This window comes from Gymnoscopelus microlampas (genome assembly GCF_963454915.1).
Source record: "Gymnoscopelus microlampas genome assembly, chromosome: 3".
In the NCBI taxonomy this organism is placed as follows: domain Eukaryota; kingdom Metazoa; phylum Chordata; class Actinopteri; order Myctophiformes; family Myctophidae; genus Gymnoscopelus; species Gymnoscopelus microlampas.
This window is the reverse complement of record NC_139940.1, coordinates 49,848,003-49,863,083: the sequence shown is the minus strand read 5'-3', so window position 1 is coordinate 49,863,083 and position 15,081 is coordinate 49,848,003. Positions and strand designations below refer to the sequence as shown.

Genomic DNA, 15,081 nt, shown 5'->3' with positions numbered 1-15,081 from the left:
TGTACATGTAGTGAAGCATGGAGACATGTCTCACCTGGTACTCATTATGTACATGTAGTGAAGGATGGAGACATTTCTCACCTGATACTCGTTAGGCCAGAAGGTGCTGACAGCCAGCTCCACCTGGTGCCACTGTTTTCCATGGGAACCTGACGTGTTCCACACAGGGCTGCCCAGCGGGCCCCCGTTTACTCGCACGTACGCCCGCAGGGCCCCCGGACTGTGACCGTCACGGCTGTACAGGAAGTAGCTGAACTGGACGCAGTGTGTGTCGTTTTCACTCAGCGTCTGGAGCAACAGCTGAGCGCGTTGCCCCGCTGCATGCTGGGAGGAGTTCACCAGCATATAGGACCCTGGAGGGGGGGGGAGAGAGAGAGAGAGAGAATGTCAGGCAGGGTCATGGGGCAGTGCAGGAACGTATTGATGGCATTCTGACTTTATAGGGCAGCACCATGCGTTCTGTTTTTCTGTCTGTGACTGTTTCTGTGTTTGCCATTTTCAGCTGTATGCCACTGGGAGCTACAACGAAACAATGACTGAATAACACTTTTAAAATGTCTTCCTACCGGGGGACCTAGAAATGTCAAGGTCTTTGACAACTGAAATGTTGGCAATACACTGCACTCCTTTGATGTGTCTGAAACATCGAGAACTCTTGCAGCCTGTGAAGCTTTGTATTTGAGAAAACCCCTGTATGAACCAACTGAGACAATCAAACCTCAAAAGATCCAGTCCAGAAAATGAAAGTATTCTCCAACAAGCCACTTATGTTCCTCTGAAGGTGGACAATAATGGCAGTTGTAAACACTCCAAAGTGACACTGTCCAAGTCATATTGTACTGTGTGTGTACAATATGATTTTGTGCGTGCGTGCGTGCGTGCGTGCGTGCGTGCGTGCGTGCGTGCGTGCGTATAGCACAGAGAGAGAGAGAGAGAGAGAGAGAGAGAGAGAGAGAGAGAGAGAGAGGACAAAGGAAAGAGATTAGAGGAGGATTGAGGATGAGGAAGACATATAGATGATGATGAAGAAAGAGTGATGGGGAAGAACCTTGCAGTTCTCCCTGCAAGGTGACACTGAGGTAGGAGGAGAGATTCACAATACAGTACCTCCACAAAGACCCTTCTAATGAGGATAACATAACCCTATTGCCCATGGCACAGCAACATCTGTCCTGCCTAGCGTCCATGTCGGCTAACGTGATTAGCTCAAGAATGATGCAAGACCTTCAGGTGTACCAACATAATCAGGTCAGGGCTGTCTGGGATGCAGAAGGTCACCGGTTTGCCTCCCAGCCCGGGTCTACAGTATGCATCCCAAGTAAAAAATGGCACATGACAGTTCACCTCAGCATGTCCAGGTCTGCCGAACAACCTACTGTATATGAAGGAGTCAGATCCTGTGAAACACAATGCTGCCTCCTGGTTTGTTATGAGAACAAAAGCGGACGTTAGAACAAGGACAGAGAGGGGGAAGACATGGAACACAGGTCTCTCACAATGTGATTATGTGGCTGGCGCTACCAGCATGTCCCCTGTGTGTGTGTGTGTGTGTGTGTGTGTGTGTGTGTGTGTGTGTGTGTGTGTGTGTGTGTGTGTGTGTGTGTGTGTGTGTGTGTGTGTGTGTGTGTGTGTGTGTTCTTTGAGGATGTAAATCTCAGCAATTGTTCTAATCAGATCATTCCAAGCCCTTCTATGTTGCGGTCCCCAAGGGGCTTCATGGTGAAAATAATAGTGCTGGTTGATGAGAATGCAGTGGTCCTGTTCTGCCATTAGCATATGTTCTATTAGCTTTAATATACTCTACATGCTATTAGCATTTGTTCTTTTAGCTTTAATATACTGCACATGCTATTAGCGTGTTTCACTTAACTGACAGCCAACATAATGCAGGGAAACAAGAACCGCTTCGCTCACTCTGTCGCCCTTTACGCTCCATTAACACTCCAAATCAATGAGAGGTGAAGTTATTGTATGTGATAGCTGAGTGGAAACCATGTGTGAAAGAAAGAAACATGCATGAATTAAATACAGTATAAGCCCAGGACACATACTGTGCAGTAATTCTTAAATGAATACATCACTCAAAATCTGCAAGCCATACCAGGCGAAATATGTGGTTCTCAAAGTGGGGTCTGGGGAACCCCAGGGGTCCGTGAGTGGGTTCCAAGGGGTCCCAAGGAAAATGACTATTCTGATCATAGGTTTCACTATCTCCACTGTTATCTCCCCACCTACAGTAATAGACAGTTGTAGAATTATGTAATAAATCTAACAACAATCTTCTCTTCTGGGTGTCTGGCACAAACCCATATCAAATGGGGGTCAGAGGTCTACTATGTATACATTTGGGGGTCCTGTGACATGCAAATATTTGAAATATTAGCGCATACTTTCAAACACGCTACGCCTTAAGTTCATATACACACACCATTTTCAGGAAAACATGACATACTGCATGTATACCGTACTACCACAGAGAGTTTTCCATTGCATAAATATTGACGACCCCCATAAGGAGAGTGGAGGACGACAGTAGAAAGAGAAGCTACGATACAGATTGGATGATTCCATTCTGTGCCCCATGTGACAGCGGTGAGATTATTTTGGGAGACAGTGGGCAAGGAGAGAGTGGATCTCTCAGCGATGGCGGTCTGCCCAGTCCTTGCCTCCACCGTGCCCATCTGTTTCAGGAGGACTTGAGAGTGAAGGCACAGTGGGTCATCAGGGCCACGACCAAGGACAAGAGTGACAGAAAGTCGGGAAGAAAAAGCTAAATATAATCACAGTGAGAGCCACGCTCCCTGACATGTTGGGAGGAAACATGAATTCCACATTCAGGGACAAAAAGACGATCCTATACATAAAAAAGCAACAACAACAAAAAAACTACGAAGAGACTTTAAAGGATCTACACCATGAATTTTAAAAAATATTAATAATATTTAATATCATATTGTTTATGTCCCTCAAATGTTTTTCAAAAGGTTTGAGCCTAAATCAAGCCTCAGATATACTCATTCCAACTAACTTCTCTCTGCACTTTCACCTGCAATACCACATTGTCCTGTTTGGCACGGGGCGCTATTGAGCCAGTTTGTATGCATGTTATCTCCTGGTTCTGTGTGGAAATATATATATATATATATATATATATATATATATATATATATATATTAGGGATGTCCGATATTATCGGCCTCCCGATATTATCGGCCGATATTAGCATAAAAATTGATATCGGGAAAATATCGGTATCGTTTTTTTTTTTTTTTTTTTTTGCTTTATAAATAAGTTACAGGAGTTCTTACTGTATATGGTGTGTGTGATATGAAATTTGAGCTTACCCTAATCACAATAATCCCCGCATATATCGGTATCGGTTGATATCGTTATCTGTAATTAAGAGTTGGACAATATCGGTATATCGGTTATCGGTAAAAAAGCCAATATCGGACAACCCTAATATATATATATATATATATATATATATATATATATATATATTAGGGCCGGGACTTTATCGCGTTAATTTCGATCAATTAATTACAGAAAAATTATCGCGCTAAAAAAATTAACGCATTTTAATCGCACCCGTTTTTGCACCGCGGAACGTTTATCACTGGACGAGTTTCAGACGGACCGCTTATGCCAGCGCACCAAGCTGAAACGACGCAAGCTTATCTAGCTGAAAGGACGTGGTTCTCACTTCTCAGACAACAACAAAGTTGACTGCAACCAGCACAGTGCATGAGCACTGCTTGATAATGTTGGCTGGGCATAAAATCTGTAATGGATGCCCCCCCACCCCCCCCCCCCACGCGCGCGTTTGTCCCGTTTAGGGGGGTTGGTGGCGGTAAGCTGGGGGGGGTGCATGATGCGGTGCGGATCACATGCGCGCGATTTTTATTAATAATTAATTAAACTACTATAAAACAACAGTAACAACAACACAATCTACCAGCCTCGAGTGGTGGAAAATAGCAGATCTACAAGCTCACTATGCCTTGCGCTTGTAGATCGGCTATTTTCACATGGTTACCACCACATGTTTTATTATAATAATCGAAATCTACAAAGTAACTAGTAACTAAAGTTTTCAAATAATTGTAGTGGAGTAAAAGTACAATATTTGCCTCTGAGATATAGTGGAGTTACTGGAGTAGAAGTAAAAGTATTAGAAATTGGAAATACTCGAGAGTCAAGTGCAAATACCTCAAAATTGTACTTACGTACAGTTCTAGAGTACATGTACTTAAATACGTATGCCAAAATCCATTTAAAAAAATAGCTTTTCACTGTTTTCAGGTCAAATATTGATATGCGATTAAAATGCGATTAATTGCGATTAATTAATTACAAAGCCTCTAATTAATTAGATTAATTTTTTTAATCGAGTCCCAGCCCTAATATATATATATATATATATATATATATATATTTATTTATTTATTTTTGGAACTTAATAACGGGAGGGATTGTACCCTGACGTGATGTCACGTCAGGGTGCAAATCAGTTTGGCCTGTTTTTTTTTTACAGAAAACCCCAGATTTGCTGTGAAAGCCTGAGTGTTCAAACTGGGGTATTTTTGGGGATAGAAGAGAGGTAGGGGAGACCAGAAACACACAAAAAAGAAGAAAAAGTTAAAATTGATGGTGTAGTCCCTTTAAACACCTTTTGGTCAATGTTACTGGACTGTGATTGGTCCAACTCCAATGGGTTATAACACTGAAGTGATGGCTTATTAAAAGTGTAACCTTCAGCCCAATCATTGAACCTTTCACTGGATGCTCGATCAATACAGAATAACTTATTTTGAAAACATCAGAGAGCGAAGCAGCCTGTTATCTTCTACACACACTCATTATGGAGAAGTGAAGCGGCCCCTTAACACACCAGGGATAAAGGCACTCTGCTACTCACTTTAACTCTCTCACTGCCAGACTTATTTCTGGCTGCGTTTGCCCACTGCCAGTGAATTTTCGATTTTCTTACCTTTTTCACAGAATATCTATCTCCAGTATGATCGATCCCCTGATGGTTGCTAAGTGGGTTTCAGTGGGTTTCACTGTGCTTCCGCGAAAAAAAAATGTCATTGCAACCTCCCCGTTCAATTTTATACGCCTTTGAAAATAGCATGTCTCGGCCAAAAATACATAGTAAAAAGAAAAGTACACAGGAGCATTTTTAAGTAATAAGTCAACCAAAAAGTGAATGGAGCAGCAAATCTTCAGATCATGATAGCTTGGGTTCTGAACGTTTTTTCTCAAAAAGTCGTCATAAGTCGTTCTTGGCAGCCAGGGCGTTATGACGATGTCTCGTCATAAGTCGTTCTTAGCAGTAAGAGAGTTAAGTGCCTCAGTTGGAACTGTGATGCTATATTATCATCAGGTCTGTGATTATACACCTTCACTGTTACCTTCAATGTGTTGACAGCATTTGAGATGAGAATTCATTACAGCCTAAAGTCAGAGTTCTGCAAAAAGCCTTTATTTTATTTTTAAACTCAATTCAGAACTTTGAGACTGTTTAAGTTGAATTATTTTCTTTAAAAAAAAGATGAACCGTAAAAAAACTAAAACTTGTGTCAGCAGAGACACACTTAAGTGTTTTAAGCGACTTGCAACAAAGAATGCAATAACCATAAAACCTTTAGCTGAGTAATTTGGGGTATTTTACCTGTTTGTAAGACAATCTCAGTGACCAGACTGAACTCCCATGTGGGATGAGTGATGCATTTCTTGTGTAGATGTAGTCCATCCTTTAAGTTAGGATTTAATGTAAGGTTTAAGGTCTTGTGTGGAAAACACCTTTTGAGCATCAGGAAATGTGTCCTAATTTATTTTATGTAAAAAGTAGAACTGTTGAGTGTCACAACCATGTAATATGGTAGGTGTCTCAATAAAAAAGATATTTTCAATTTTAGTTTTGTTTAGTTTTGTAGTTTTAAAGTCTGGGGTCCCCTAACTGCTACTGTACCTCCGTGACCCGACGGATGTGTTGCAACCTTGTCCTCGTCTAAGACTCGAGAGATACCATCTGTTATCTAAAGATCCACACAACGGAGTCTCTTGTTATGGCCACATTGTACTGGAATTCTACAAGAAAGCAGCCGCTGTTTGAATGAAGCCATCATCACATCCCAGATGTGTGTATCTCGAGGCTGACACCGCTATATACACCTCACATACAGTACACAACTCACATACACACCTCGCATACAGTACACACATCACATACAGTACACACCTCATATACACACCTCACATACAGTACACACCTCACATACAGTACGCACCTCACATACACACCTCACATACAGTACGCACCTCACATACACACCTCACATACAGTACAGACCTCACATACACACCTCACATACAGTACACACGCCACTACATTATGACCTTTCATTAATTATGCTTCAAAGCACCGTGAAATCTGATAAAGCTCCATCCATTCCTCTGTGCTTCACCCAAGGGCACGGGAACATCCATAACAAGATTAGGACTGATCCAGCACATCATAATTCACATGGAGCGCTGGTGGACCCGACCCTGGTCACAGGCTGTGGGCGACACTATCTGTGTCAAGCCACGATGGAAGAACCACAGACTGTTAGAGAAAAAGGTTGAGATTAGAGGTAAGAGTGATTGTGGAACAGCATATTAGATAGGAATCATCAGCGAGCCGGGGAGAGGACGGACTCCAGAGAATAAAGAAGAGGGGAGAGATGGAAGAGATGGAAGACCCAGACAGCAGACTGAAGTAGGGTGGAGGAGCTACACCTTTTCACTTCTTTCTCTCTTGTTTGTCCTCTTCCCAAGTGCTGTATGACCCCCCCCCCCCTCTTCTCTGCATCAAGGTCAGAGCACTAGTACGCTCAACATAACAAAGACCTTGAGGGAAACAAGTGGTGAACACACTGGAATGAATGTCTGTGTTGTGAAAGGGTGTTTATATTAAATCTGCCTTAAAGCTGGGGCTCACATGTTGTCGTTGCAGTGGTCTCTGCCCTTTCCCTCTGAAGTTTGACATCAAGCTGTCATCAAAGGTGGCGATCATTGATGGCAAGACACTAGTAGATAATGTCTTCTAATGGCTCATAATTGGAGTTCTTTCAGTCACCCTTTCTGTGTGTGTGTGTGTGTGTGTGTGTGTGTGTGTGTGTGTGTGTGTGTGTGTGTGTGTGTGTGTGTGTGTGTGTGCATAAATGCATGCATGCAATGTCTACATACGTGCACGTGTGTGCGTGTGCGTGTGTGAATGGTGAAGACATGGTGACATTAATTTGATTTGACTTTATTGTCCTCTTGATGAAATGTGTCTCTGCATTTAACCCATCCTCAGGAGCAGTGAGCAGCCACTGTGCCGCTCAGGGAACAATTCCAGTTTAATGCCAGTACCTTGCTCAAGGGCACTGGCAGGAGTACCCAGCATGCATGTGTTTTGATGTGGGAGGAAACCGGAGTGCCAGGAGGAAACCCAATACAAACACAGGCACAACTTACAAACTATACACAGAAAGGACCTCCTGCCGGGGTTTGAACCCAGGACCTTCTTGCTGTGAGGTAACAGTGCACCACCATGCTGCCCTGTGGCGTTAATTAACACATTGAAGACGAGACAAAGAACCAAACAGGTTTAACTTGACAGACAAGCTGTTCATTTGACCAACAAATTGAGCACGTATAGTTTGGTTTTGATTATTTCCTTGTACTTGCCAAGGTATGATTCATTGCACATGTTTCCTCATTGCCAGGCCCCATCATTTTCCTTGCACACTTAGTATGCAATCTTTCCATTTTCTTACTTTTTTTCCATTTATGTTTGTTTGCCCTCTGCAAACGTTTAGTTCAGATGTCCTCCTACAGTCCATCCTGGGGTGTTTTGACCTAGTTAAGTCCCACGTCAAGAGGAATCCTTCCATGGTGTTGTATTGTTGTTGTTTTTCTCACAGTGTAGAAAAGGGCCTCAGGAAAGGATCCAGTATAACTTACTATGTGGGTGTGTCCACTGGAGTGTTTACAGCCTCTTAGTTACGCAAGCACAGCGGCCTCTCACAACGAGGTGTTCATGTGTTTATTTACTATAAATATACTAAATATACACGCCCGCACAAGTTTAAACCCATAATAACACAAACATGATCTGGAAGAGATTGGAGTCCAAGAAATATTGTATACAATTATGGGTCCATTTGGTTACATTCATGCTTTCAAAACTGATCACTTCTTTTGGGCTCGTTTTCATAGACATGGTCGCTTGTTTCACTCACATAATCTGGCAACACTAAGCCCTCAGTTTGGACCAAAACAAAACACGTACAAAACCCACTCTCCCCCCTCGTCACCACCCCGTGGCTATCGACGGGCTCTAGCCCCTGACGTCGGTGCGGTGGAGAGCTAGCTTAGCACGCCTCTCTGTTGCAGCTGGATCAATACAGAAAGCTACTAACCTGCCGTCAGGTCAAGGACTACTGACAAGCTTTCATAACCTCAGGCTGACACAAGTGTGGAACCTAATCCCAACCTACCTCACTCACTCTGTCATCACCTACCTCACTCAGGTGACAGAATGAAAACTATTGAATTGGGCTGCACAGAGCCACAGGCCATCCTCTCTGTCTACGCTCTGACACCTCAACTTCATCCGAAATGTCTACCCCCGCCTCTCATTCAAGGCAGGTTCTGCTGGGAAGGGACTGGCCTCTCTCCAGGTCTTTATCACACAGAGGTGAGGGGCCGGTAGACAATTACCCTGGGCCCTGGGGACGGCGCCGGTACACGCAGAAGTAGGTATGAACGGCCAGAGAGACACGGAGCGGGGCGAGCCGAGGTCTGCTTTCAGACCGGATAATGAATGGAAGTGTATCTATTGTAGGAGTAGACTGTGCCTTGCAGCACTTGAGGAAGATAAGGCTACATCAGTGAACGCTGCTGTGTCCTCACCAGGGAGAGGAGAGGAGGAGAGGAGAGGAGAGGAGAGGAGAGGAGAGGAGAGGAGAGGAGAGGAGAGGAGAGGAGAGGAGAGGAGAGGAGGCACTTTTTTCTCAATAGTCTACCTGTGCTGACCTCTGGAATTGTGCTCCGGGCTGCAGGAACAGAATCAACTGGCAGGTTGACTCCAGAGAGGAGAGGAGAGGATGAGTGAACAGAGAGATGTCTCCTATCTTGATACCACAGCTCTTGACACTGGCTGTCATATCATCCATTCTGCAGCGTGTCTCAATCTATCTGTCTGCGCTGGCCAGAGAAAGGAAAAATAGACCTCAGACAACCCGCTCGCCCATCCCTGACTGCCTGTCTGGGGTCAGAGGCAGCCTGTGTGTTGAACAATGCACCTTCAAGCACCTTAAGACAATGTGTTTACTCTAATGTACTGTACAAAAGATGTCACAATAATACCTTGAGCCATGAACCTGTCCCAGTATGACAGGCTCCTAACACTCCCTCAGTAGGCTACTTCCTGTGAGAGGAAAGCAACAAAGCAACAAAACAGTCATGAAGCCTGGGAGCTCCTGCTGCTGTGCGGTACGGCTTCACCTCGCACCGTTGCATATGTATAAAAATAAACCAGCAGTAAATCTTCATCATCACAGCTCAATAGGACACAGGCCTGGACCCCAGCGCTGCAGCCTCTGGGCTGGGCTGTGTAATGCACCGGTTCTTAAAATAATTTCCACAAGCACATTTCACCCAATCCCACCTCCCCACAACATCATATTTAGTATAAAGAAAGGCACAACACATCTATTTTATTTCTATTATAAATATTTAACATCACTGATCTTGAAGCTAGATTTATTCTCGAGCACCACACATAGCAAATCACAACGGTAGTGAGGTTGTAGATACATGATATCAAGTACTTAACACATGCCCTGCCATTGACGGAGATCTCTGTCATTTCGAATCCAACCGTTGACCGTCATTGACGGAGACCTCCGTCAATAAAAAAATCACACCCTGTGTGAAGGAAGCGGTGCCTTTGGGTCCACTTACCAAATTTGTACTTGGTAGCATGCTGCAAACTGGAATAATGGCTGTTTAAAGGCCAGCCAATGGGCAGACAGAGGGGGCGGGGCTTAAGTAATTACAGTTTGTCCCTATTGGTGGTTTTAGTCCATGTCCAAAATTTGTACTCCGTAGCATGCTGCGAACTTGAGTTATGGCTGTTTAAAGGCCAGCCAATGGGAAGACAGAGGGGGCGGGGCTTGAGCAATGCATGCTGGTCCCGTATTGGTGGTCTAAGTCCACTTACCAAATTAGGACTTGGTGGCATGCTGCAAACTGGAGTTATACTGTAGCTGTTTAAAATCCCGTGCTCATCCCGTGCTCATACGGGCGGACGTCCCTGGGGGTCCCTGGACCCCTCTTTGATAACCGGTGGCACGTTCGGCCAATGAGAGGAGAGATGGTATAGGCAATCTCCAAGTCCGTGTGTGTGTGTGTGTGTGTGTGTGTGTGTGTGTGTGTGTGTGTTTGTATGTGTTGCTTCTTTGCCGTGCTCATCCCAGGCTCATACGGACAGACGGACACACAGACGAACGGACACACAGACGGACGGACACACAGACACACAGACACCGAGTCAAAGCCACGTATAGAGCGGTTGGCACCGCTAAAAAAAAACAAGAGGGCGCTCTAACACAACTTAGGAACGATCCCTTGACTCTGAGAGAAGGAATGGACGGATGTGACGACATCCGAAAAAACGTCACTGTCCACTCTTATATTGTGAATTGTAGAAAAACTCATCTAGCTCGGATTTCTTTCTTTTTTTGGTGAAAACGAGCCTTATTCAACGGCCGATAGCAACAAAATGGCCGAACGTGGTAAACACATTTTTGTTCCGGTGGATAGACAAGACCCTCCCCCACACCCTAGTTTACATCCACACTTTGTTTACATCCGCATGCACATCGTGGCTTCCGCGGCTCTCCGGAGATTGTCAATATAAGGTAAAAACAATCATTATTTAATTTCAAGCTTTTTCCCACACTATGCCTACTCGTTCAAACTTGATGGACTTGGTAAATACTATTATGATTTAAACATATTCTTTATACATTTAACAAAAGGTGCAAAATATTTTTGTGAACATAAAAAAAAGTAATTCCATGGACCACCTATAATTATACCATGGACCACTAGTGGTCTGTGGACCACTTGAGAAACAGTGTTGTAATGTATATGGGGCATTGGAGCGCTGCTCTGTAAAGACCCTCCCTGGGGCTTCACTGCAGTACCTGGTGCCTCAGGCCTTCATCCCAGTTAGCAGGCTCTCCAGAGCCCTCATCTCTGTCAAGGGTCCAGAGCTGTCTCCACATACATATCTTCCCATCCTCAGAGTGACGGTGTACAGATAAAATACTCACATGACCTGCCTATATACCCAGTACAAACTAACTGCATATAACTTTTCCTTGTACCTCATAAATTGTTGTATTTGTAAGTGATGTTATGATCCACCATGAAGCGACCCCTGTGTGAACCTCTCTGCTATGAAACTAATGAAAAACTGGAATCTTCTGTCTCATCTCCTGCCTCTATGCAGCCCTAATGGAAGCAGAGGAAATGGTACAATATATTCCCTGTATCCCCTTTCTAATTCCAGAGACAAATTTAAAACAAATGCTATCATTCTCTGTTGTACCTGTTAATGTCACAATGGAGATTTATCTTAATGTCTGTCTCTCACTGAGAGAGAGAGAGAGAGAGAGAGAGAGAGAGAGAGAGAGAGAGAGAGAGAGACAGCACACAGACAGACAGACAGACAGACAGACATAGACAGACAGACAGACAGACAGACAGACAGACAGACAGACAGACAGACAGACAGACAGACAGAGTAGCATCATGTGTGAGACACTCGGAGCAGTGGGGTGGGGTGATTCATGGGGGTGGTGTTGAGTTGTGTGATTAGATTTTCATTAGCTCCTCGTTATCAGTGCCTGATCCCATTAACATGTCAGCATGGTGACATGGTCCTGTGGTAAACAGAGAGCCTGGCGGGGACGCCAAGGGCAAGCACACATATTAACGCCGGGACGGGTCGCCACTCGGCCATCTATCGGTACAGACCGCTAATGAGAAAGTCATGAGAGGAAAACGAAATGCAGACGCCAAGACATCCAGGCCACCAGCTTGAAGGTTTTACCAATCATTTTACTCCAATTTATTTACTCGGGTATCTGAACAATTCTGCATAATTGTCACACTATACTGTACGTATGCACTTAAATACATTTGTTGTCTACATGGGTCCATTCAAACTCAACATCTTACAGATTTAATTGCATGGCCTCAGGCAGATAACTTGACATCTTAGAATCGATGGTGATAAATCAGTATAATAAGACACTCACCCGAAACAACCCTATATGCTCTCTCTCTCTCTCTCTCTCTCTCTCTCTCTCTCCTCTCTCTCTCTCTCTCCTCTCCCTCTCTCTCTCTCTCTCTCTCTCTCTCTCTCTCTCTCTCTCTCTCTCTCTCTCTCTCTCTCTCTCTCTCTCTCTCTCTCTCTCTCTCTCTCTCTCTCTCTCTCTCTCTCTCTCTCTCTCTCTCTCTCCCCCCCCTCCCCCCCCCCCCCCCCCCCACATATACACGCACCCACCGTGCACATATTCATACAGTCTATAAGTGCCTTTGATTTGAGTAAAAGATTTACAAGTAAAATCCCAATATAGCGTAAACCCAGGATAACACATTAAAGCGTAATGAAACACTGGTTTCCAATGTGGTCCTTCAGCATAACTAAAAGTAATAGTCCAATAAATTACATACATGCATGTCAGGACAGGTGTCCTAGCCATCAGCTAAGTTGTCCACACACACCATTTTTCCCAGCACTCTAAAGTACCAACACACGGTGCCTGTGTTTTTCCCTGGAGGATGGAGGCACACATGGTTACAGTCCAGACTGTCATAAAGCACTCCTCAGCTTCCATCTGCATATTTACATTGGGGACATAGGGGGGTGTAAGTGAGGACCACCCTTATTGGTGGTACATTTTTACACTGTCAGGGTAGAAATGACCACTGAGGATTTCCCAGTGCATCTTTGGACGTGGTCCAATAGGAAGGAACCACGTCCAGGGCGGCGTTGTCAGTTCTGCACCTCGTCACCATGGCAACGGTGGGGTGTGGTGTGGAAAGAAGGCTGCTGCCCACCGCCTCACAGAAGGACTTTGGGGGAGGCTGACAGATGGACGGATGCCAAAACCGGGGCTGAGACGAGGCCACAGCCCCGGCCCAGATGACATAAATCTGAGACAGACATTGATAGGGTGCAGAGTCATCACAATGACAGGCAAGAGGGGAGGGGGGTAGTTTGCCCATTCCCAGAGGCGTAATGTGTTTGTGATTAAGTGTCAATCTCTGTTTGGAGCGTCGTGCTCTGTCTCAATTAGAGACACTCATCACACTGTCGTCTAACACCTGACCTTGGCCTCCTGGCTGGTTCACTAAACTTCTCTTTTCAGGAATTTAAAAGCAAATTGCAGAACAATTACAGACACTCTAATTACTTGTTTGTTTGATGTCTAATGGCTTGTTTGTTTCAGGGATCAAACCTGTGACCGTCCAGCTACTGTACAGAGCGGCCACTCTAACCACAGCATTAACAGATTGAGAATCTAAATAAAACAAGCCTTGCCAATAAAACATCAGTGAACGATACGATACACACCGTTTGTTCCAGCACACAGAGAGATGGATGTATACAATATTCACTGAACCCTCATGATGTTTCATGAACATCCACCAATATGGCACGGTGCCATAAACACTGTTAAGTGGCTTTGGCTGTCGTTTGATCACAAGCACCTGCTGTGGGATAACGAACACCTGATGTTTGCCTGGATGGCTGTGTGGGGACATAAAGGACCACTAGGAATACTGACACTAGAATTAAACAAGAAAACAGCTTTCCAAATACAAACCTACAGATGCATAAACAACCGCAGACCACAACACTTTGCTGCATAAGACTGTAGCTTGTTACACCGACGCGGGCTGAAAGTCTTAAATGGTCATTACCTTTTTAGTGGCCATAACTTTCCTCCATGGTGGGTAAAAACTAAAAACTAAAACAACACCCCATGCAGCTGAAGTATTGTGAGAACAGAGGAACCACTCTGAAGCCTTTTTTTCTTCCCAGACCATGAAAATGTTTTTGTTTTACAAACTTTCTTTCTGCCAATTGTTTTTGTTTAACCTCCTATCGATCGTAACCTCGGCCAGCCGCGAGACAGTGAATAATTTCTAGCCAACTCTCCACGGTGCCTCTCTGTGGTGTGACATCCTCTCCTTGATGGGAGAGAGGGGGGGGGGTAGTACCAAATCCAGTAAGCCAGTCAGGCAACCAATCAGCCAGCCAGCCTGTGTGCTTTTGTATTGGGGGCGTGGCCCCTGAGGACACAACTCTTCCAGTAAAAACATTGGAAGGTAATTACAACAGGCAAGAGGGAAGACAAACTTTCTCTCCTTATTCCTTTCGACTCTCTCACTTTCCCATTTCTCCTCCTCCGTCCTTTACTGCGTTTAGTCCATTGCTTTCTCACTCAGTCTCTTTCTACATCCCTCTCATTCAAGATCCCTCAGTTCAGCTCTCTTCTCTCTATGTGACTCCCATTCTCTCTACACCCCTCCACCAGCGCTAATTAGAGAGGCTCACAGACGAGGGACTAGGCATCGTCTAGTATGGGAACGTCTGTCCTCCAACAGGGACGATACGATGACTGATGTTGTGAGGAGGCCTGTTGAATCCGGCTATACATTTTACACACAATGGTGCAACAGAATGTCATTGACTTCATCTGCACTGCAGTGTGGATCACACCCTACAGTATAAGATGCTAATGAAGAGATCAGAAAGCAATGGGTTGGATCTACAAATTAAATTATGTAAGTGTTGGCTTTCTATCGTACAATGTGTTCTGTAAATACTTACATGCTGCCAGTGAGCCATGAGGGAAGCTTTTAACAAAGTGATGAATATACACAATGCCAACGTCTCTCTAGTTGTCTTCAAAAAAATAAATACAAATCTTTAAAAAGCACACGCACACTTTCCAGACA

The 15,081-nt window shown here is 44.4% G+C and overlaps 1 protein-coding gene across 6 annotated transcripts in view; it reads right to left on the bottom strand.

Moving 5' to 3' along the window:
* Positions 1 to 15,081, bottom strand: part of LOC311042420 (receptor-type tyrosine-protein phosphatase U) — a 184,919-nt gene that overhangs the window by 98,896 nt on the left and 70,942 nt on the right. For all 6 annotated transcript variants that reach the window (XM_084053140.1, XM_084053142.1, XM_084053143.1 and 3 more), the window contains exon 3: positions 82 to 353. In XM_084053140.1, the coding sequence (XP_083909266.1) occupies positions 82 to 353 (272 nt within the window). The remainder of the gene's footprint in view (positions 1 to 81; positions 354 to 15,081) is intronic.